We start from the raw sequence: 23,145 nt of genomic DNA, 5'->3' as shown, positions 1-23,145 counted from the left end.
ACTTATGTGACTGTAATCCCTCTGCACATTACCTTTACAATAAAACTTAAATTTAAAAAATACATGAAAAATTTTAATAATGTTGAGGGTTAAAAAAATTTTAAGTCAAAGTATAGCTGAGTAAGAGCCAAATTTAACCATAAGCAGAAATGAGCCAAGTATTTCAGTACTAGCACTTACTAAGGAAGCAATAGAACTCAGGCTGTGAAGAAAGAGAAATTGCATCAGCAAAGATGATGCCCTAGAGTAAGGAGGGGAGGTCCTGTTGTTGCTTTCCTCTCAACAACAATCAGAAAATACTTCCCTGGGATCTAGTGATGAATGTCTCTAAATTACTTTAAATAACTTTATAAGTTATAAAATGGTGATGGTCATTATTAATAGTAATTATGGTTATTAATAGCTGTTCTCCTGATAGTAGAAATTCTGCAAGACCAGAAATCAATCTGTGTACCCCTTAAAGTTTACTACCAGAAAAATGGTCTAAACTAATTCTGAGCCTGGAGTTGCCCTCAATTGTGCAAAAATTTATTAAAGGCTTTCTATGTATCAGTCCCTACAGGTACAGAAGAAACAGTTTCTGGCTAGAAGACAGACACATAATGCAATGCTTTAATATATTCTTGCTCAAAAACTTCCCAATATGAAGCACACTCATAGGTTTTTCTATTTACTTCCTCCCTCTAGCTTTTCCTTGAATCAGATTGATGTTGTGTCATTCTGCAGAAATTGGATCATGGGGCCAAAAATGAGAGTATACAATCGTTATTGTACAGCTCTAACTTTTCTGAGCTTCATTTTCTTGATATTTAAGAACCAAGCATGGCTTCTTTACAATGTGGTTCTAAAACCATATTCAAGTACTTTTATAAGTTGCAGCATAAGGCAATACAAGTAAAATAAATCCTTCAGTAGGATTAATTTTGTTGGCCTTAGGCTCTCCATGGCACAGTTAACCAGACTTAACCAGGACAAGCCAGTGTTCTTCACACATTCTCTGGTAGCACACAGATTTTTTTTATAATAGTACTTAAATATCCTACTTACCATTTGGTATTTCTATATGACTCCTGATCCAACTGCCTGCACTTACTTCTTCAATTGCTACTTTTCTTCTTTCTGTCCAGGAAGAACAATGGCTTGTAGCAATTACCTACCCTTTCATTTATACAGTCTGCTAAGATAAAGAGCACTTTAGGATTAAAAAAGCAAATTTAAGAAAATCTTACAGAAAATTGAATTAATTCTCAGTAAACTACACCCAAATAATTTAAGGAACTCAAGCATCCTGAATTTGACTTCAACTGATGATACACACGATATCAACCTGTTGCTTTTCTACCTTGCTGCACAATCTTCCAATGCCTTCTACAAAGCAGAATAATTACAAGGGCTAAGAGCACATTTCACTTCAACGACTTGATACAAACAAATGGAAACTATTGGCACAATCACCCATGGCATTTCCTTCCCAAAGAAATGTTTAGTGTGTATAAAATGTACATTATAGACTTTATTTGTACTAAATGTTCTTATATAAACCAGAAACTCAAAATGTTCTAGACCCATATAAGATTAATAATGTTCAGATTAGTTCTAAAAAGTCTCTATGATTTTTTATTTTAAGAATCTCTGGATTCTTTATAATACCATTTTTAAAAGATGACATCCTCCAGTGGATCTTTAATTAAATAAGTAACAGTTTCTGCCAAAATCACCTATTTAAAAAGGTACCAGAGGGCTGGGAATATGGCCTAGTGGCAAGAGTGGCCTTTTATATATGAAGCCCTGGGTTGGATTCCTCAGCACTGCATATATACAAAAAGGCCAGAAGTGGCGCTGCGGCTCAAGTGGTAGAGTGCTAGCCTTGACCAAAAAGAAGCCAGGGACAGTGCTCAGGCCCCGAGGCTAAGCCCCAGGACTGGCAAAAAAAAAAAGTTACTAGTAGGTGGACAGTTATCCAAACTGGTTTAATTATTTTCTACTTTATCTGGACAAGAGAGTAGTTTTGGAAGCAGAAATAGAAATCTTTTATCAACTTCCATATTACTAACAGGGTCCAAGATTTTTAAAAAGCACAAAGAAAATGTCACTTTTTATGGAAAAGCTTTTATTTGAAAAAAGTAACATTTTGAGTATAAACTTACTTTACTATTTCAAGGCAATGTAAGTACAATATTAAGCCCTACAGTAAAAATTCCCCTGCTTTATGAACTTTATGCTTTATACAGGCATAGTGCTCACTGAAAGTAGAAATATGCAATCCAATTATAAAACATAACTTGTAAGAGTAAACATACAACCTGAATAGCCATGAAAAAAATAGAGAATCAAAAATCTTTGCTTAAAAATATTGTTATACAGAAATTTTATGCACAAAAATCATATTGTAATAATCAAAATGACTTCAGTCACTTCTGAAGAACACATATTAACTTCAGTTAAAAAGTTACAGTTTTACATTCTCTTTTTCAAAGTATTTTTTAAAACCCTCACTATTCTAATTAAATGTGATATTTTAACAATCTCCAAAACCATGTTATAACCATGTTTTCTTGTGGTGTATATAAATAGATCAGCTAACAGAAAAGAGCCAAAAAAAAAAAAAAAGCCAATTCAAGAAAGAAAATGGCTCAATTAAGCAAGACTCAAAGTGCTATCTCTACTGCCTTTTTCCCTTCCTATCATTTCTTTCCATGTTGTCTTTTGAGACAAGGAGCAATCCTAGGTCCCTCACCTGATGCACTTTCTCTGGAACTTCTCCTAGCTGTGTGACACAGTAAGGCTGCCACTGACCCCACCTCCTCCATCTCACCAGATGGAAATGTCTTCTTCCCCCAGACTTCACACCTGTTCTTAGGCTGCAAGAAGTAGCATTACAAAAATCTATATTGTCTATATGATGTTTCTGCACTAAAGGGGACTTCTCCAGTAGTGACTGTGCTATCCTGCTTCATTGTCTCTATACCAATTAAGTTAAAGAAAGATTCAAAACTAGAAGTCACACTGCCCACAGACAAACAATCCTTTAAAAGTTAGGAAAAAGAGAAGTAAACACAACTCCAACAACAAAGTCACACAAATCACTCCATTCTGACGTCACACAAGTCACTTTTCTAGCAACAATTCTAAGTAGAAACATGTTTTCCCTCCTACTGCATAAAGGAAAGTCATGTATTAGTATCAAAGATGTTGGAAGCTCTGAAACAAATGGGAAACTTCAATTCCACCATTTTTATCCATCAGCTTGCTCTCTCCCATTTTCAGTCTGTCTACCTAATGTGTTAGGAGCTTCCAGAGAAGGCAGCTCTGGGGAGTCAGCCTGCATCCCTGCTGTGGGCATGGGCAGGGAAGGCATCATGGCACACAGTGGAGTCCTCTTCAGCTTTATCACTCGGTGGGATGTAGACTTCTTGTCAGAGAGTAGCACCTTTGCTGGCAAGGGGTGTGCAGCTCCATTCTCAGCACTCCTGGCACCATCACAAGCTGGAGAATGCTCAGATGCACTCATGGAGCACAGAGCTGCCTTTCTACAGCTATTGTTTTGAGAGGTCTGGACAGTATTGGCTGGAGCCACCCTGACTGAAGCAGAGTTCTTTACTTTAATTTGGGTGCTTGTGGAAGGGCCCAAAAACCTGACTGGCTTAGGACCAGCCTTATAGTTTGCACCTTCTTCCTCTTCAGCAAGGGTTATCAATCGCCTGGAAAATAAAGAAGCATGTCTTTGTTTTCAGCATTTTCACTTTTTACTAAAAATGTTTCCAAAGTATACCTTTGGTTTAACAAAAAGGCTTTCCTTAAAAATAAAAGTAAAGGGGCCTAGAGATAACCCAACAGGTCAATATGTAAAATAGCAAGTTTACAAAAGATTATTCGCAATTTGAATGCTAACTTCACCTTTTAAAATCACATATAGGGGCTGGGGGTATGGGCTAGTGGCAAGAGTGCTTGTCTTGTATACATGAGGCCCTGGGTTCAATTCCCCAGCACCACATATACAGAAAAAATGGCCAGAAGTGGCGCTGTGGCTCAAGTGGCAGAGTGCTAGCCTTGAGCAAAAAGAAGCCAGGGACAGTGCTCAGGCCGAGTCCAAGCCCCAGGACTGGCCAAAAAAAAAAAAAATAATAATAATAATAATAATAATAAAATAAAATCACATATAATGTTAACATCAACAAGACGTTAAAATCTGGAACATTCACTAAGAATTATATCACATATCACCCTGTTTGCAACAGTCCAAATGTGACCCAGAGGATCACAAGAATAGTCAAGGTAGATTTTCCTACAACTGCAGTGTCAACAACTTTCCTGAAGAAAAAGAAACAAGAGGGTTCAATGCCAAATTCATCTCAAAAACCACTGCATATGTTCCCAAATGGAGCTTTAAAATCCATCCTGACATATGAAACATTCTACAGTAAAGATGCCTATTTCATTTTGTTATATTGGCATTTTTCAGTCACACCATCACCTTTGACAGCCAGTAAAATTTACATGTGCTAGACACATTTTGTGGGAGACTGCTAGAATGGTCAAACTCAGGTGTGGGTGTAGGTAGATGATTTTCAATTTGAAAAGCCCTGGGCAAGCCTTCAAAGACTTCTGAATAGTTTACCATTCATTATAAACAACCTGAAAACAACATTTCTAAAAACTGCCTTAGAATTGCCAAAACCCTGCCAGTTTCTCCCACTGCTTCCACCAGCTCCCTATCATAAGGCCTACCTCACAAGCACATAGGTAAGGCAATTTTCTCCCAGCATAGAGAGGAACAACCAAATTGTCTCCAAACATTGTCAAATATCCTCTGGAGGGACAAAACCACCCCTAGTTCAGACCTACTGCTCTTTAGATAAACAATATTAGTCCATCAAAAGGCTTATCTCAAAGTGTCCTTGAAAAATGAGGTATGTTATGACAAGAGATGACCAACTCTTAAAAAAAAAACAACCCACAAGCTGTATTTCTGCAAAAGAGCCAGAGGCAAAACTTAAAAAGTAGTCTGAAATTCCTTAGTTATGAATCAAATTCTAAAATAAACAATCAAAAAGTCAGAATATCAAGTCCATGAATAAAACTTAGATACTAATAGAAATAAATATTAATTTAAATGTACTTTAAAAACAATGAAAAGAGACTGATATACAATGGATTTAATGCTAATAACTTCATGGAACATGAGAAAATATCAAATAAAAATTCTATTTATGGCAATATAAAAGAGAAAGGAATTCAGAATAACCCACAGAAAATTTCAAGTTTTAAATCTAAACAGATTCTTTTACTATTGTCAAATAAAGCCTGGAATTGCACTTCTGGGGGGTGGGGGTGGAAAAATGTCTACTACAATTCCAATGGTGTCCACTAGTATTTTTCTTTTTGTAGGAGACTAGGGGGAACACCAATAGCAGGGTTTGAACTCAGGGCATCTAACTTGCTCAGCAGATTCTCTACCATTTAAGCCATACCTCCAGCACAGCTTCTCAATGGTGTTTTTGGAGATGGGAGTCCCACAAACTTTTCTACCTGGGCTGCCTTCAAGCCATGATTCCTCAGATCTCAGCCTCTGAGTACATAGGATTACAGGTATGAGCCACCAGCACTATGCTAAAGTTCATAATTTTTTTTCCTCAGTAGTCTTAGGGATTTAATTCAAGGTCTCATAGTGCTAGACAAGCCACACCTCCAGCTTCTACCAGCATTTTCCATCACACTGGGCTAAGCTCATATCTGTGATCTTAGCTATATGGGAGGTGGAGACCACAAGATCATAGTTTAAGGCCAGCCCAGGCAAAAAATAAGTTCGTAAGATCCCATCTGAACTAATAAAAAGCACAGGTATGGTAGCACTAGCACACTGTTATCCCAGAAGGCATTAATGAGAGGCTTGCAGTCCAGGCTAGTCCTGGAGTAAAAACAAAACACTATTCAAAAAAATAACACAAAAGGACTCAGAGTGTGGTTCAAGTGGTAGAGAGTCTGCCTAGCAAGCACAAAGCCCTGATTTCAAACCCGAGTACCATAATATACACACATCCACACACTTCTACATCTCCAGTTTTAGGGAATTATTTTGACTTTGTACACTATTTTGGTCACTTTTATTTATCAAGATCTATATTTTTATGGTAAGGTGGACTAGGTGGTTAATAAACTTAATAAGGTCAAGGATTATTATTTCTCTTTTCTAAAGGCAATAAAAATATCAATTACAGGTTTTTGTTTGTTTGTTTTTGCCAGTCCTGGGGCTTTGGACACCAGCCTGAGCACTGTCCCTGGCTTCTTTTTGCTCAAGGCTAGCACTCTACCACTTGAGCCACAGAGCCACCTCTGGCCGTTTTCTGTATATGTGGTGCTAGGGAATTGAACCCAGGGCTTCGTGTATAAGAGGCAAGCACTCTTTGCCACTAGGCCATATCCCCAGCCCCAATTACAGGTTTTTTTAAAAAATTCAAAGTAACTCCTTCATACAACTACTTAAAGATAATAAAAGTATAATTTTTAAAAATCTCAAAGAACCTCTTTCGAATTGGGGCCATGTGACGCATGCTTCCAAGTAAAGGCTGTTCTTCCAAAGTCCAACATTCTATCAGCTCATGAGGAACGCGCCAGTAGCTAACACCTTGAAGATAAAAAGGCATCATTAAGAGAGCCCCATCTACCACAAGCAATGAGCTGTGTAAGAGGAGCCAGAAGTGGTATGAGGTTGTGCCTCTCACTTGATGAAGGGTGGGATGACAACACAAACAGAAAGAGCTCACCCAATGCTCCAGGACAGTAGAGTGGCACTGCTCATGACCTGGGTGTAGGCAAAGTGGACTACCCACCAGGGCCTCGCCACTGACTGTTAAGATAATCAACTCATGATATATGCCTAAGTGGCAGCTGAGGCACTGGCCAACACTACCTAGATCCGAATCCTACTCTCACTCACTGTTGTGACCCTGGGAATGGTATTTTCTGGACTGAAATGTTTATTTCCTCAGTGAGATACTGATGAAAACAGTATACACTGTTATCAGTGTATACAGTCGTGATAACTGAAGGGCTCACAACCAACTAAACACACAGAAAGTGTCAGGTGCATTGTAAATCAGCTATAGTGTTGGCAATAGCAGTAGCACTTGGCAGCCGTGATTATATCCCTTGCCCTGTACACTTAATGGGGTTACTAGAACTGGTCTGAAAACAGCACACCCTGAAAATAGGAGATACTATCACTCTATGAAAATGAGACTATGATCCCAGCCAAATTTTCAATCTTGAATATGATATTCAAAGAAAAAACTGTGTTCTTTTGAGTCTCTAAAACACTGTTACCAATAAAGAAGTCAGGTACAAAAACTCACATATTATATGATTCCATTTGAACGAAATATCCAAAGTAGTTAAATCCATTGACCAAAAGCAAGAATGATGGTAATGAAGGGATTAAGTAGAATGGGAAGTAATTGTTTATAGAGGGTACTAGGATTGCCTCTAGGGTAACAAAAATGTTTTGGAGCTACCCAGGTAAGGGTTACTTATCAATTGTCCAAATTGTAAAAGTAGTAAATGCCACTGATACATACATGTTTGCGTGACTTTCAATTCAACTTAAAAATTATATTATATATTTATTAAATATTTAATTATATATTATATAGTAGTTAATTCTATATCATATGCCTATATTATACATAAAAGTTAAGCTATATTATACATAATATATAAATCTATACTATATATAAAGTAGTTAATTCTATATTATGTGACTTTCAATTCAACTTAAAAATTATGTTTATTATATAATTATATATTTATATAATTATACATGTTATAAATATGTAATTATACATATTATAAATATAATAAATAATTATACTAATTAAATATTTGTTACATATAATTATATTTATTATACATAATTATATATTAATTAATTATATAACTCATTATATATACATGAAAAAGTATTCAAAGAATTATAGTAAATAAAAACTACTCAGCATTAAAAAATAATAATCTAATAACCTTCTAAGTTCCAGAATGGGCTTGGTGTCTTTTTACCATTAAAGGTCTGGCAGTAATTACAAAATTGGCTTCTTCAAATGCTATTTTAAGACTCATCCATGTTAATGTATATATCAGTGACCTTTTCATTGATGAATAGCATTTCCTTCTATGACTTATCATTGCCTTTTGTTTAAATAAGCCATTTTTCCTATTAATGTAATTAATTTACTATACAAAACTTGTAAAAGTAATTTAAAAGTGTAAAATCACACCTAATCTGAAAACTAGGACGCATGGCTCAAGATATATAGATTTATTTTATTCCAATCTTTTTTTTCTGTTCATGTGATATGCTTATAACTGAAAGAATTTTATAGTTAATTGTTTCCTGATTTTTATCATTGATTTTATCACAAACTATCCTATATAAAAAATTACATATAATTTAATAGTCCTGAATTCACAAGACTGTCTTGTTTCTGGAAATTTTACTTAAAAATCATAGTTAAATAATAGAAAACACATTAGTCAGCTATTTTTGAAAGTTAGTAAGAAGGAACAATTTTTTCCTTGAATTTTATTGGAATAGAAATCCTATGATGTGGTATGCTTTAAAGATAGTGCTGTGTAAGGACTTAGATATGTTTCATTGTCATAATCAAATAAATGATGCTGAAAATCAAAAAAAATTTAATAGTCCTATCATATTGGATTATATATATATACTGTAATATATAAATATATACCACATATTGATAAAATTGTAGATAATATATTCCAGAATAATTTTAATGTCTGTATTCCATCCTGTGACTGTACCAAAATGTATGTAGCTAAATTTATCAGGTTTTTCAATGGTTTATTTTGAACTTATAATGTATCTTCCTGTTAAGACATCAATTTTTTGATTAAACTTACTATATATGAAAGTTTATTTTTCCTCTCAAGTATATTTCTCAACTAATTATTAGGTAATCTTTCTTTTTCTATTGAAATTCATACTTTTTATCACATAGTATTATTATTTTTTATAACTTCATTAGGGTTTACTTTGTCTGCTCTATTCCTAAACCAGAACACACAGTTTCCACTAACACAGTTCTATAGCATGTTTTACTATCAAATACAGAAAGATTTATCCCCTTAATAACTTCTACTTCCCAACCTTTTCATTGCTACTTTCCTTGTTTATTCCTGCAGAAAGATGTATATATAATATGGATATGTAGATAGTCCATTGGACAAGGGGAAAGATGGCTAAATACATATTAGCCATTAGCATTTTTCTTCATTAGAAGACCAAAGCACATCTTGGCTTGTCCCATGAATGGGATTTCCCTTAGAATCGCTATATGATTTACCAGAACTAGCTTCTGATAATTCTGTAACTATACTCTACTGTTTTTGTCTATTAAATTCAACACCTAAAATACCACCAGTTTTGTTTTACATTTTGTAAAAAGACATATGCCCACATAAAACAGACGTCTACTCCCTTCCAATAGACTTTTCTTTTACTTTTGTTTCCTAGTTTAAGGATTTCAAAGCCTCCTTGGAAATTGTTAAATAACAATGATGCTCCATTATGTTTTTGAAAGAGCTAAAATCAATCAAATGCTTTATAAAAAGTGAATGATTGATCCTAGCCTTCATTTTGAGCTTCCAAAGTCAGTAGATAAAGAAGCCAGGCCAGGGCCCTCCCAAAGAATCCTGGGCATCCTGCCAGGAGAGAGACACAAAAGAAGACAGAGAGACCCCCTGGGACACTGTCCTCAACTTAAGCTAAATGTCTCAAAGTATACTAAATCACTAGTAATAAAGAGAATAGCATGTCTTTCATTATTAAATGCCACTCTGCTTGCTTGAAAATTGTAACAGGAAAAGAGGAAAAGTTAGAGACACAGTTGATAAAAACAAAAACAGAAGAGCTGGGACTAGCACCCACCTGAAGGAGGAATGGCAGATGTAATGTTTGTAAAGCCTCTTCCACTCCTTTCATTTATTCTCATGCAATCAGCACTGTGTCTCTACTAACTTTCAATGTCATTTTGAAATAAGGATATTGGATCTAACCAGTTCCATCTTGACCACATGGTGAATGATAGAGTATTGGGTTTAAGTGGAGCCATCTTGTCATCATGGTAGAGGCAGGTAATGAGCCAGGTAATGAGCATGTCTGAATTCCTAGAGGCAGGGGCAGGGACTTGGACCATAAGTTACTGGACCTGTCAGTCCTGTGCCTTGAACTCTGAGACACTAAGTTTTCTGTGACCCTGGCCCTGTTTTGGCCAGGATCAGCTCAGGTGCCATTATGCCATACCCTGTGTCTCATGTCACCTGGCTCTCCTCCAGTCACCACTTCAGTTCTCCCTTGGTTGATATGGTTTGTTGATATTGGTTTTCTGCTCTTTCTTTCCTCTCCTGCTCTAATGGCTCAGTTTTCTAACAGTATGAAGTGTATTCAAGGGGCTGCAGGTCTTTAAGACAGGAGTCCACCTGCAGATGCCCGCTTTCCAATAAAGACTCCCAATTCAAGCTCTCAAAATGTGGTTTCTCTGTTTGCTCATTATGGAGTTCCGGTACAACATTTTTAGGACTGTGATACAATTATCACAGGATGCAATCATGGAACTTATGGTGCTTTGTACAAAACAGACATTCCATATATACTTATTAATTAAAAAAAAATATATATATATGGCATAGAACAGGTCTCCCTCTGTGATCCTTAGTTAGTGGCATATCCTTTCTAAAACTTGGTTTTCTTGTCAAACAGAAATAGCAAATGGGTACACAGGGTTGTTTAGGCCTAAGTTATATCTAATGCAAGCCAGTTACCATAGTGGTAACATTATTATCATCATCAGCTCTCACTAAATAGTTTAAGGTAATTTTTCTAAGTGTGCATTTAATGATTTTATTTGAATTCTTTAGACAGATCTTCCAGCATTGTTTTCACTCCCTTCACTTTTTTATACATTATATGCTTAATTTAGGACAGTGCTAGGCACATAATAGATGCAAATAAGCTCGTCTTTAATTGAGTGGAAAAAGCATGCTTGATGCCATTGAATTATAAATTATTAGTAACATCTAGATATTTAGCAACTAGCAGACTGTAACGACATAAAAGTCAGCTGCCTCAGTGTCAGCTAGTGGAAATACCTTGACACACTAAAAACTAAGCTTTGTCAAAATATATATGTATATATATAATAGCATTTCTACTTTGTCTTATTAAGGAAAAGTCTATTTATTTCCATGAAATAAAATAAATGTACTGTACCTTTCCCTTCCCAAGCATCAAAGGCATCCATCATTTTCTTCAACTCTGCTACTGAATAATAGCTCCAAATGTACTGAACATTATTTCCCGCCTCTCTAGAAATATTACAAAAGAAAAGAAACTACCTAAGTGTGGATTTATACACATATAATCAACTTAACAGGCACTCTGTAAGTGTTTGGTAGTTAAAGGGAAATACATATATGTACATATATGTGTATATGCATAAGCATACAGACAATATGAATTTTAAGAATAACCATAGCCTACACTAATCTGCATTTGGTCTCTTTTTACTTAGTAAAGTATTAATTTCACAATATAAACATGAACCAACACATTTTTTCAAAGCAGATTTTTTAAAAATCAGCTAATAAAATTAGAATGCCAGGTTTTTACATATTTTATATATAAACTTCCTTATCTGTAAAAATGTCAGACACTGATGATACCTCTAAACATCTAAAACAAGCTTATATGGTCATTCAATCTCCCAAAGAATTAAACAATAAAAGCTTCCTAAATAAATTTACCAGTATAAATAAAATTACAGAGAGATTATAACTCTTAAGAATTTAATATGTTCAAGTCATAGAGTTCTAAAGCTGGAAGAAAAAGAGAAGACTGTCTTTATTCTTAGTAGAGAACCCAGGCACAACCTAGCCCTAGACATTAAGTGGGCCTGCTAACCCCTAAGCTAGTGCTTCCACCCCAGACTATGGTCTAAGGAGATACTGGGTATGTGGCTTTTCAGTTCTTTCTTTTTAAAGCCTTCCTCTCTTTTTAAAGGCTTCTACAGGGTCTCCAGTGCTCAGTCCCTGTTGAGAACCTCTGTCCTCACTCATAAAGATGGTCTGTAACATACAGCTCTGTGAAATGGTCTTGATTATCACCTGCTCCAAAGCAGCATATCTCCATAGCCGAGAGCCACTCTCTACTGGGCCTTGGTGATGTCTTTTCTATTCAATAACATCTCTAAGTAGACACTTGGACAATTTTGATAATTTTCATACTATTTGGACATACCTTTTAAAAATGCTTTTGCTGTAAATCCTTCCTCCCAGCTGCTTATCAATAGCATCTGTCCCATCCGTTTTGGTGGCATATACACCAATAATTCTACTCTCACAGCTCGCACCAGATGTGTTAAGATAGTGGAGAACCCAAACTGTTGGTTTATTGCAAACTAAGCCATATGAATCACAGAAGTCTGTTAAGGCCTAAAACAAAAAAGAAAGAAAGAAAGTATATATAATATATATGTATATATATAAAACATAAAATTTGGATTAAATTATGGAGCAAAATAAAGAATGAATGTGCTCTATTACTTTCATGTACATATGGTCGTAACAGAAAAAGGAGATTATAAATTTCAACCTATCTTTAAACACACATGTGATGAATTAATTGAAGGAAGGAGGGGAATAAGCACAGAAAAACAACACCCAAACCTTAACAACTTTTCACTTAGAGACTGCTTTTCTACACAAAACTTCTATTTTATCTTCTCTTTCAGTCTGCACATCACTTTTAATTTTATAATCTTCATATAATAACTACAATATTTTTTCATTCCCCTTTATTTTCTTTAAGTGTCTCATTTACCTTTATTTTCCCTTCTCTTTCTATTATCTCTATAGATGGTCTGTAGTTTAAACCCCAAATGGCAACCATGAGTTAATGAGATAAACATGTTCTTTTATAGTGATAGACATATGTGAACTCAATATACACTGAATGAACTCATTTGGCATTTATCTACCTTGTCATTCATTAATTCATTCATTTGAACATGTGCCAAGCACTGTCCATGATCTAAGAGATGTAAGGGTGACAAGAAGAGTCGGTTGATTAGCTAGTTTACAGCTAGTACACAAATCAAAAATCATTCAATAAACTTTCAGCACACCATGTAATACGATATGCCACCTGATGAGAAGACAAGGTGCTACAAGCCAGAGAGCGAGGGGCTTCACGTGGTGGAGTGGCAGGGCCTTGGCTGGAATAAATGGTATGATTGCTCTGAGGACCCTTAGGACAGGCATCTTAGTCTGTTTTGTCCACTGACATATACCATGTTTGTGCAACCGTGGCTGGCACAGAGAAGATGCCTAGTTGCTTACCAATTCAATAATCAGTCAGTAGTCAGTAGTCTTACACTGGCATGTAGCATTGGCATCTAATTCCTGTATTGGTTCTTAACTTCACTGTATGTCTGTATTTTCCAATTATACTGTAAACCGCGCGAGGGCAAGAACTGAATGTTAAATATCTTGATATCCTACATAGTTCTTGTACAGTGCCATACATGTCACAAATATTTAAAATAATTATGTGTTGGCTGATAGAAAAAGTGTGGGCTGCCCTTGTTCTTTTTCAATACAAACCAGCAGGAGAAGAATAGGATTCAGAAGATAGGTCTCCATAAACTACCACCAGGCTTTTGTAGCCCCATTCTGCAGATGTAGTAAACTTGATAGACTGCATTATTTGACAGTTAAATTAAAAGTAACTTTGGGAGCAGAGCCTATTCCAAAGGGGATCCAGCACTAAATTACCTTTTTTTTTTTGTCTGTACTCCTAATAACCAAACATCCACCAGTTTGTTTCCTACACACTGATGTCCAAATCAAAGAACTCAAACCAGTTAAAATACTCCCTAGGTAATTGTCAATAATGAAAACTGTCCATTTTCATTATTTTTTATTTCTTATATTTTATATACTATATATGATGTTATTTTATATTCTATTTATTGTTTCACAATTTTCTAGGGAATATCTTTCTTGAACGTTAATTAGTAGCAAATGTAAAGTTTATCCATAAGACAAAGATAGAAAACAAACCTTTTAAAGTCATGTAAAGATCTTTAAAATGTGATTTGAAATAGAAACACCTCTGAAATGGTGCTGTGGCTCAAGTGGTAGAGTGCTAGCCTTGAGCTGAGGAGCTCAGGGGCAGCATCCAGGCCCAGATTTCAATCCCTAGGACCAACACCACCACCACCAACAAAGCCTTTTTGGGAAATAGAAACACCTTAAAAAAGATTTACCAGTCTCAAAGAGAATTCATCAAACTAATGTTTTAACTTATTAACAAATTGCTACACATACTGAAGGAAGAGATTTTATTATTTACCATGACAGTTCCTTTAAAAAAAAAAATCGCTTTAGGGGCTGGGAAAATGGCCTAGTGGTAAAGTGCTTGCCTCATATACATAAAGCCCTGGGTTTGATTCCTCAGCACCACATATATAGAAAAAAACAAAAAAGCTGGAACTGGTGCTATGGCTCAAGTGGTAGAGTGCTAGCCTTGAGCAAAAAGAAGCCAGGGACAGTGCTCAGGCCCTGAGTTCAAGCCCCAGGACTGGCAAAAACAAACAAACAAAAAATCACTTTATAAACCAAAAATAATTAAAATTAATCCCTCATATACTATAAATTTCTTAATTTAAAAAGATCTTTAAGCAAATATAAGGTCATGAGTTCAATCCCTAGTAGAAAAAGAAAGAAAGGAAAAACTTCTAAAAGAGAATCGTTCTATTAAAAAGTCATCTAAGGCATTGGTATGTAGTACATGCCTATAATCCTAGATACTCAGGAGGCTAAGAGTTGAGGATTGTGGTTCAAAGCCAGCCTAAGTAGATAAATCCAAGAGACTCAGATCTCCACATAATCAGCAAAAACCTAGAAGTGGAGGTGTGGCTCAAGTGGTAGCATTCCAGCCTTGAACAAAAAAAAAAGCCAAGAGAGCACAATGCCCTGAGTCAAGCCAGTACCAGCACACAACAACAAACTCATACAAGCCAAGCACTAGTAACTCATGTTTATAATCCTAACTACTTAGGAGACTAAGGTCTTGGCTCACAGCCAGCCCAAGAAGAAAGTCTGAGAGACTCCATCTCCAATTACCAGCAGGAAAGCTGGACTGGAGACATGGCTCAAGTAATAGAGCAAGTTTCAGTGATGAGGTCACAAGTAAGCCAAGAAAGAGCATGAAGCTCTGAGTTAAAGGCACAGTACCAGCAAGGAGGAAAAATATGTCATAAAAAAAACAAAAACCCAACTACTTAGGAGGTAGGGTTGCAGGGGGAGCACAGCTCAAGGACAGCCCAGGCAAAAGTTTAAGGATCTCAACAATCAAGCCAGGCATTCTGTAATCCCAGCTACTTGGAAGTCATAGTGGTAAGATCATACCAGGCCAAGCAGGGCAAAAAGTTCAAGACACTACTCAAAAAATAATTCAATTTTTTTTTTAAAGTAGGGGACAGGGACATGGCTCAAGTGGGAGAGCACCTGCCCAATAGAGCAAGAGGCCCTAAGTTCAAATTCCAATACCACCAAAAAATTGTTAAGTCTTCAATGAGTTATATGAATTTGCTAAGTCTTTGAGCAATGCAATATACTTTCCTAGAATCAAATCTCAGCTTTATAACATGAGTAGGAGTAATTAAGAAACATATGTTTAAACACTGTAAAGACAGCCTCATGTTTGGTTTATGAGATAGCACAGGCTAGGCAAAACAGTATATATTGCTTTGTGTATAATAAATACAGTTCTTTTTTAAAACTTGAGAAAATGTCAAGACCTTTTTAAGTTCTATATTTGACCTTAAAGAATATGCCTCCATTTCATTGGCCAAGTGGTCAGATAAGTTGTATGGATAAGGTATGCCGAAGTAATCAGCTTCTTCCTGCAGGGCAACTCGAGTATGTTCATCTGTGGGAATGTGAACTTCTCCATGAAGATAATCCAAAAGGTATTTAAACAGATGCCCATCGCGATCAATAACACAAGCCCCTAGAAAACATTCAGTTCAAAGACAATGATCAATTACAACTACAAGAGTTTCTTTCTCCAAAGAAAATTAACATTTATTTTAGTAAAAGATGTTTAGTCACTCACACTGAGCTAAATTTTCCATATTTTGACTTATAATCAAGTAATACTCTAAAGGTGAATGTAAATGAGTTGCTTGGGAAAACTACTTGTATTTACAGAACACTGTGTGTAAGCCTAAATCCAAATATGTATCATCAGGAGCACCATATCTGGTTTATAGGGGTGTTCTATGTACACAGGGAATCAGTGAAGCTAAATCAAGCCAGAATTTTACTCATCCAGCCAAGCACTCTGCCATGGAACTGTATCTTCCTGAATAGAAGGCCCTCTTTCATGGCTTACACAAAGAAAGAGTGTGGCTTAGTGGTAGAGCTCAGTCGTCTCACTGACCATATAGGAAAACATATTCCAAGATCCACTTCAGATACAAACACTATATCCCACTATGGGCAACTGCAAAAGCTCACCACCCCTAGCATCAGGCTAGCTGGACAAGAACAGCATGAGCATGTGGCATGATCATCATATGACCAGTATTTGAAAGTCAACTATGTTACAAGCACTGAGCAGGTGTGCCCTTTGTCTGGAATGGTTGGGTAAATCACATAGAGTATGAGAATCTACACTTAAAACAGGAAGAAATACTGTGTTGGTACCACTTTATGATTTTAAAAAATGCCCTTTAGGTAATTTAGTAGAATTGAAACCAAAAAGCTTCTACATAAAGAATACTCAATCATTTTTCTCTTTCAATTACTGTAGATAAAAAAGGACTAAAGAGGTAAAAACTTAAGAGTAGAGAATAAATCTCCATCTCTGCTTCCTTTCATTATCAAGCCCTGAGTACCAGCTAGCAATTTTCCCACTCTTTTAACTGCCATCTAGCTGGCAAAATGACCTTCCCAAGCCCTGAGCAGGTGACAGCAGAGCAACCTCTCACCCTCAGCCCTCTTCTCTAACCCAGAACCACAGTGGGTCCTGGAGCTCAGGGATGGTCCAGAAACATAATGTAAAAAGCCATTCTTGGGCTGATAAAGATTCTTTACAAATAGCAGTAGGTTCAGTGGCTCCCACCATACTTGAAGCAGAAAGAACAGCACCAGGACTTAATCATACATTCTATAGTTTCATCCAAACCATCGTTTCTGGTCCTCTGCCTCCACTGCCATTCCTCAGCCGCACATGTCAGCACCCAGCAGGGATTACACAGGTATACCTGTGTGCAACACAACACTAATTCCACCATGATTGCTACCAGTCAGCAAGGTGTACAGCTGCTTTCTCCAGAGGAAAAATGCTTTTTTTTTTTTTAAACTTGAGAGACACTGAAAGACTTCAGCAGCCATTATGTCACATGAAAAGAATGACTTTCAAAATGTAGTTAATCCTGATAATTAGGTCACAGTTGGCCCTGACACCCTCCTCACTTTGTGCCAACTTTTAGCAACAGTATCATAGATTTTAGAAACCAGCATTTAATTTCCCTCCATACAGTCCTAATAAGATCAGTAATTAGTAGACTGATCTAATGCATTCCAGGGTAATTAGGACAATCAAAAGGAATTTCAAATAGATTCTATTATAATGAATATTCACCATCATGCTTCCAAACTTTAGACATTTACCTGATTCATCTGTTTTTAGAGGAAAACGACCACTGAACATAGAGGCCAGCATCGAGTCCTTAAAGCGGCACAGAGACTCACGCCGGGCTGTGAAAATGCAGCCCCCCACGTTGAGTCGAAGAACTTCTAGCACCTCTTCATCCACCTTGTGGTCAGCCATTGTGTCCTTGGGCACTCCAAATTTTGCCTCACACTTTGAGTAACCCCAAAACTTCCTGTCAAAGCAAAAGGAAACACCACTGACATTTGCCAATACATGGATGTAAAATAAATACATTTTAAAATTATCTCTAATGAGGTCTTCAGAGCCAGCCATGGTAAAAGGTGTCATATAATATGAATACAGTTTGAGATGTGCTAAGATGTTAGAAATTTTTGACTTGGGATTTGAATCAGATAATAAGCTACTAGCAAACAAAATATAGCTGCTGAAACAACTTTTTAAAGAATTCAACAAGGTTAACACTTGTTCGGTCACATATAGAGCAAAAGTACAGGATACATGTAATCTTTGGTATTCATGTCTTTGTAACTTTGTAATTGCAGAGATCAGTACACTGCAGAGCTGCTACATTTTATGACTCAGGACAAAACACTTAGGATCTTAGACAAATTATCTTCTTGTAGCAATGTTGGCTACATCAAGGGATTTTAAGAAGTCAGGTACTGGTGGTTCATGCCTGTAATACTAGCTACTCAGGAGGCTGAGATCTGAGAATCTCAGTTTTAGTTTCCTGGGCAAGAAAGTCCATTAGACTCAATTAACCACCAAAAAGTCAGAAGTGGAGCTGTGGATCAAGCAGTATCAGCCAGGGGGGGGGGGGGGGGGAGGGGGAAATCCTTAAGAGATAGTGCCTCCCTCTAGTGACACAAACACAAAAAGGACTATCAGAAAATAATTAGGGTAAGAAGAGAATGTAGATATCATGAATTAGAATCAGCCCTAAGCTGGCTACCCTCTCTTAAGAAAAAAGAAAAAGACAATGTAGCTCATGAGTAGGAGCCAGATTTGAGTTCAAAATCTACTTCTCCACAGTGCCAGTTACTAGTAATCCAATAAATAAATATAAATATATGTAAAATAATTTATGGCTCAGAGAGTAAACAAAATAAATGACAAATATTTAGTCCAACAAATTTTATCATAAGTTATATGCTGAGGAACTTAATGTTGACTTTGGAGATTTAAGAAAGCAAAAGAGCAAAATTTGTAACGATAGTTTTAAATCTTGTCACAATTCTAATACTAATAGCCAGACTGGTTTCGAACTGCAAATTTAACACCTCTAAGTGTTCCAACGTTTTCACACTAAAGTAGGGTGATGCTTTAAGAAAGTTTTAAATGTTTTAAGCGATTTCTTCATTCACATGTGACCCAAAGGTCACCACCGTGGTGTTCGTTTGGCACATGAAATAATACTGTGTTGAAAAAGGCACCCTACATAATCTATACGTTTCATAGCAACAAGCTTCAAATGGCTGCCAAAGGCTCAACTATATCCCTGTCAATTCACTTTTTATTCAACTGCCATCCTAGATGTGGCCGTGTTGAGCCTTTTACCAAAATAAGAAGAAAAAACAATGGGAACCAAAGGTCCGGCCCCGTTGAGATATGTCTCAGAGGCATGGGAGGGGCTGGTTCTCACTGTCCCTGAGTGCCCAGCTACTCTGTGATCCTGCCTCTGCTTCAAGGTCCTGGGCAAACCTTACTTCCCAAGCATCCCTCCTGAGTTCTAGTCCCTAGCACACGGCTTCGGGAATAATGCTCTGAACTTCTTCCTCATTTCATCCCACTGTTTTTCTGGGTGTTTTTAGCCCCACTTTTTGGTCTGTATGCTTGAGTAGGACAGGGCGGTGTCACTCGTACAATAACTCCACTCACAGAAGGCTTCCGTGAGACACCAGACAGCCATGACCCGGTTCACCGATCAGCCCTCTACAATGGGGACGGCTGTCCTACTGACAGATCAGGACACGGGTAAGGAAACAGCGGTGTGGATGCGGGGCGTCCTCCCCGGGCTGCCTGCTGTTAAGCGGTAGAGCCAGCCCCGCGGTGCCCCCACAGCGTCCGGTGCGGCCCTTCCACTGAGGCTGCAGCCTCGGGCCTGTCACTCACTAAGCAGCCATGCTCCTCAAGACTCGGTGGCTCCGTGATGTGGGTGTGTGGGGGGAGGGAGGGGGGAGGAACAGCACCCAAGGGGGCCCACAACTTCTCCCACCCCACTCAAGCGACCCCCAACTCCGGGCTGGACCTGCGGCGGCCCTCCCGGGGTGAGGGGCCCTCGGGGTCGGGGCGCGGTCCTGGGTCCCCTCTTATCAGAGCCCCCACCCCCACCCCGCGGGACGCCGACGTGCAGACTCCAGGCCCCGCGGCGTCCTTCGAGGAGTCGGTGCGGTGGGGCCCGCGGACCCCATTTTGGGTCACAGCGCGACTTCCCCGGGCGCGCTTCTCCTCAGAGCCGGGTCAAAGGGGAAAGGTGAGGAACCAGGCACACCGCCCGGGGCTCTCAGGGCCGGAGTCGAGGCGGGGGGTGCGGGGGGTGGGAAACCCCGATTCGGCTCCGACCCACACAGCCTGCAGCCCCGGCGACCGAGTCATCGGCGCCACCCAGGGTCTCCCTGAGGGCGCCCCGCCGACTCCTGGGCCTTCGGCCCACCTGGCGCCCAGCGGCTGCGCACCGACGACCGCCTGACTGACCTGCGACCCGCCGGGCCCTCAGCGCCGCCGCTGCCGGACGCCACGGGGCCAGACGCGGAAGAAGCGCCTCCTCCGCTGCTCGGCAACTCCGGAACAGAACCGCCCGACGGCGCCCCCGTGCGGCCTGGCCCTACCGGCGCGCTGCAGGAGGGAGAGGAAAAGAGGGAGGGAGAAGGAGCGCGCGCGGTCGGTCTCACCTCAGAACGGCCACGCCCCCTGCACGCCCCGCCCCTCTGACGCCAGGGCTCCGCCCCCGTCCTTATTTGACTTGAAGTTGAAAGTCATATTTTGGAATCTTTATTCTCATTTCTTGACTGGAGAGTAGGAAATGTTCCACTGAAATAGGTGAAAGTAAAAGAGAAGTATTTTTATTCTTGATCGAGCAAAGAAAACTGAGGTTAGAGCCAACATTCATTTTTGTACCTCTAACCCTGTGCTAAGTCCTTTGCAGAACTACTTAATTTCTTCTTCACAATAACCCCCAGTCTCCATTTCCAGCTGTACCTTACCTTGTACACCACACTGTATTGTTTTCAAGGCACTTCCCCAGAGTCCATGCTAATTGGTTCCTAGTTTCTCTGTTAGTGTCTCAGCAAGGGAGAAGGCAGTGAAAGGTAAGCCTGCCTCCCCACTCAGATATTAAACTGTCTTGGGAGACAGGGAAGGTGTGTCTGACATACAATTATTGAGCACTAGATTTGAGCCAGACCCTTTTCTTCATTACTTATAGGAGGCTGCCTATGTCTTCCTATGTCTCTCTCTTTATGGATGCTGGAGGTGAGATAGGAGACAGGATTACCCTTTTCTCTTCCTCTTTCAAAATGCCATCAGCCGGGGCTGGGCATATGGCCTAGTGGTAAAGTGCTCGCTTTGTATACATGAAGCCCTGCCTTTGATTCCTCAGCACCACATATATAGAAAAAACCAGAAGTGGTGCTGTGGCTCAAGTGGGAGAGTGCTAGCCTTGAGCAAAAAGAAGCCAGGGTCAGTGCTCAGGCCCTGAGTTCAAGCCCCAGGACTGGCAAAAACAAACCAACAAACAAAATGCCATCAGCCATAGGAAATGTGAACTTCACAAAAACATCAGTCATCTGCTTTAATGACAAAATGAAGATGAAAGAACATGAATAATTTTTGGTCTAGTGAACAATTACTAGTCTTATTTTATGGAGAAAAGACATTTGCTTTAAGGTTGAATGTAGAAGATTTTTCCCTATCCAATCTTTATAAGAACTGTTTAGACTCTTGTTATGATTTTATAGAAAAAATGCCATATTTAAAAATGTTTAGAACAAATAGCTACCTTCCCTTTCCCCCCTACCCCCACCCCGCCCGCTTTGGATGAGAAAGACGCAATGAGCCCATTTATTTAGGTTTATATGCATTTATCTAAATTTTGTTTCAGGAAGAATCTAATCTAATCACTCAGATTGTGACCCAGTTAGAAACCAGCGCTTTGCATTTCTTTGTGTGATTAACTGTATGCTAAGAGGCATGTCTTGTGCAGAGGTGAAAAAATAACAGCTGAAAGTTAGGCTCCAAAGAATTATTTCCTTTTCATTCAAATAGACCAAACTACAGGAGATAAAGAAATGTTGGTCCATTTTTAAATAAAACTTCTGTTCTTAGTTGTTTTTTTATTACACATACCAACAAATTTTCAATGTACACCTGGTTATTTTTAAGAAAACAAATGCTTTAAACAAAGTGATAGATAATAGTTCTGCCTAGCATTTCTAAGCTTATAAGTCACTTCCATTCTGCAAACTCATCTATGCTCACAAATCTGGTCCTTTTCCTCTTCATCCTCCCACAGAAAAAGAAGTGATTGTCAGCCCCTGTTGTAGCCCACCTGGTGGAGCTGAATTTAGGAGTCACCAGTGAACAATAATGGGAATCACAGGCACTCATTATGTTATACAAGTAGAGAATGTAGAGCAGCACCAAGAGGTAGAGGTAGCATCCTGCCAATCATCAGTGTAGATAGTGTTCATCAAGAAAGATGAAAAAATAGCAGAGACTATGAGAAGTAGGAGGAGACATGGGCTTCATTGAGGACAAGAGAGGAATTCATTTCAAGGAGGAAACAGACAATGTCATCCTATAAAGAAGAAAGACCTGAGCAAAAAACCCTGGGAACTGGAATTTGACAGGCACTCCTTTTGTAGTAGAAAGGATGGAGATGAGAAGGAATATTAACAGTAGTTTCATTGATCCAGGCTAGAGGGGGGGTTTGTGCTCTGCTTTTAGGCTGAGGAGGAATTGTAGAGAAGTGTGAATATCATAGAAAAGATAGTGGTTAGTGTGACATTCTGTGAAGCCAGAGCTGGAACATGGACTACATGGGGGACCATACATCTTCCTCGGAGGCAGGAAGAAAAGACTATGACCCAGATTGTAGGCAGAGATTAGTTTACAAATTGAAAGTGTTTATGAGACTAATTGGAAGGCTGGAATTGCCCCTCATGAAAAGATTTTTTTTTTAAATTAGCCAAACAGATTGTTCAAAACTCCCTTGCAGCCAGGACTCACAGCTTACAATTCAGGCTTGAGTCACACACCCAACCCAGATCTAGCAACAGGAACTGTTGAGAAACTGCAGCAAAGCTGCACTCACTTTGTCCAGAGGCAGCAGCAGTAGTGGTCCAGCAGAAGTATTTAGTGCCACTGTTGGCCATGTGACCTCGAGGGCA

The 23,145-nt window shown here is 38.6% G+C and overlaps 1 protein-coding gene across 2 annotated transcripts; it reads right to left on the bottom strand.

Moving 5' to 3' along the window:
• Positions 1 to 1,987: 1,987 nt before the first annotated feature.
• Positions 1,988 to 20,691, bottom strand: Kctd18 (potassium channel tetramerization domain containing 18). Of its 2 annotated transcripts, none has more exons than XM_048345012.1 (7): positions 20,412 to 20,691; positions 17,755 to 17,969; positions 15,876 to 16,087; positions 12,311 to 12,504; positions 11,285 to 11,379; positions 6,523 to 6,625; positions 1,988 to 3,701 (listed from the first exon to the last, which is right to left on the bottom strand). In XM_048345012.1, the coding sequence occupies exons 2-7, from the start codon at positions 17,912 to 17,914 to the stop codon at positions 3,236 to 3,238; spliced, it is 1,230 nt and encodes a 409-aa protein (XP_048200969.1). In that variant the 5' UTR covers positions 17,915 to 17,969; positions 20,412 to 20,691; the 3' UTR covers positions 1,988 to 3,235. The 2 variants fall into 2 exon arrangements, with proteins under 2 accessions (XP_048200969.1, XP_048200968.1); XM_048345011.1 differs by having other exon boundaries at positions 20,453 to 20,690.
• Between the last annotated feature and the right edge of the window lie 2,454 nt (positions 20,692 to 23,145).

This window comes from Perognathus longimembris, chromosome 4 (assembly GCF_023159225.1).
Source record: "Perognathus longimembris pacificus isolate PPM17 chromosome 4, ASM2315922v1, whole genome shotgun sequence".
NCBI classification, from domain to species: Eukaryota; Metazoa; Chordata; class Mammalia; order Rodentia; family Heteromyidae; genus Perognathus; species Perognathus longimembris.
Note: the sequence above shows the minus strand (reverse complement) of the source record. Positions and strands in the feature narration are given on the sequence as shown.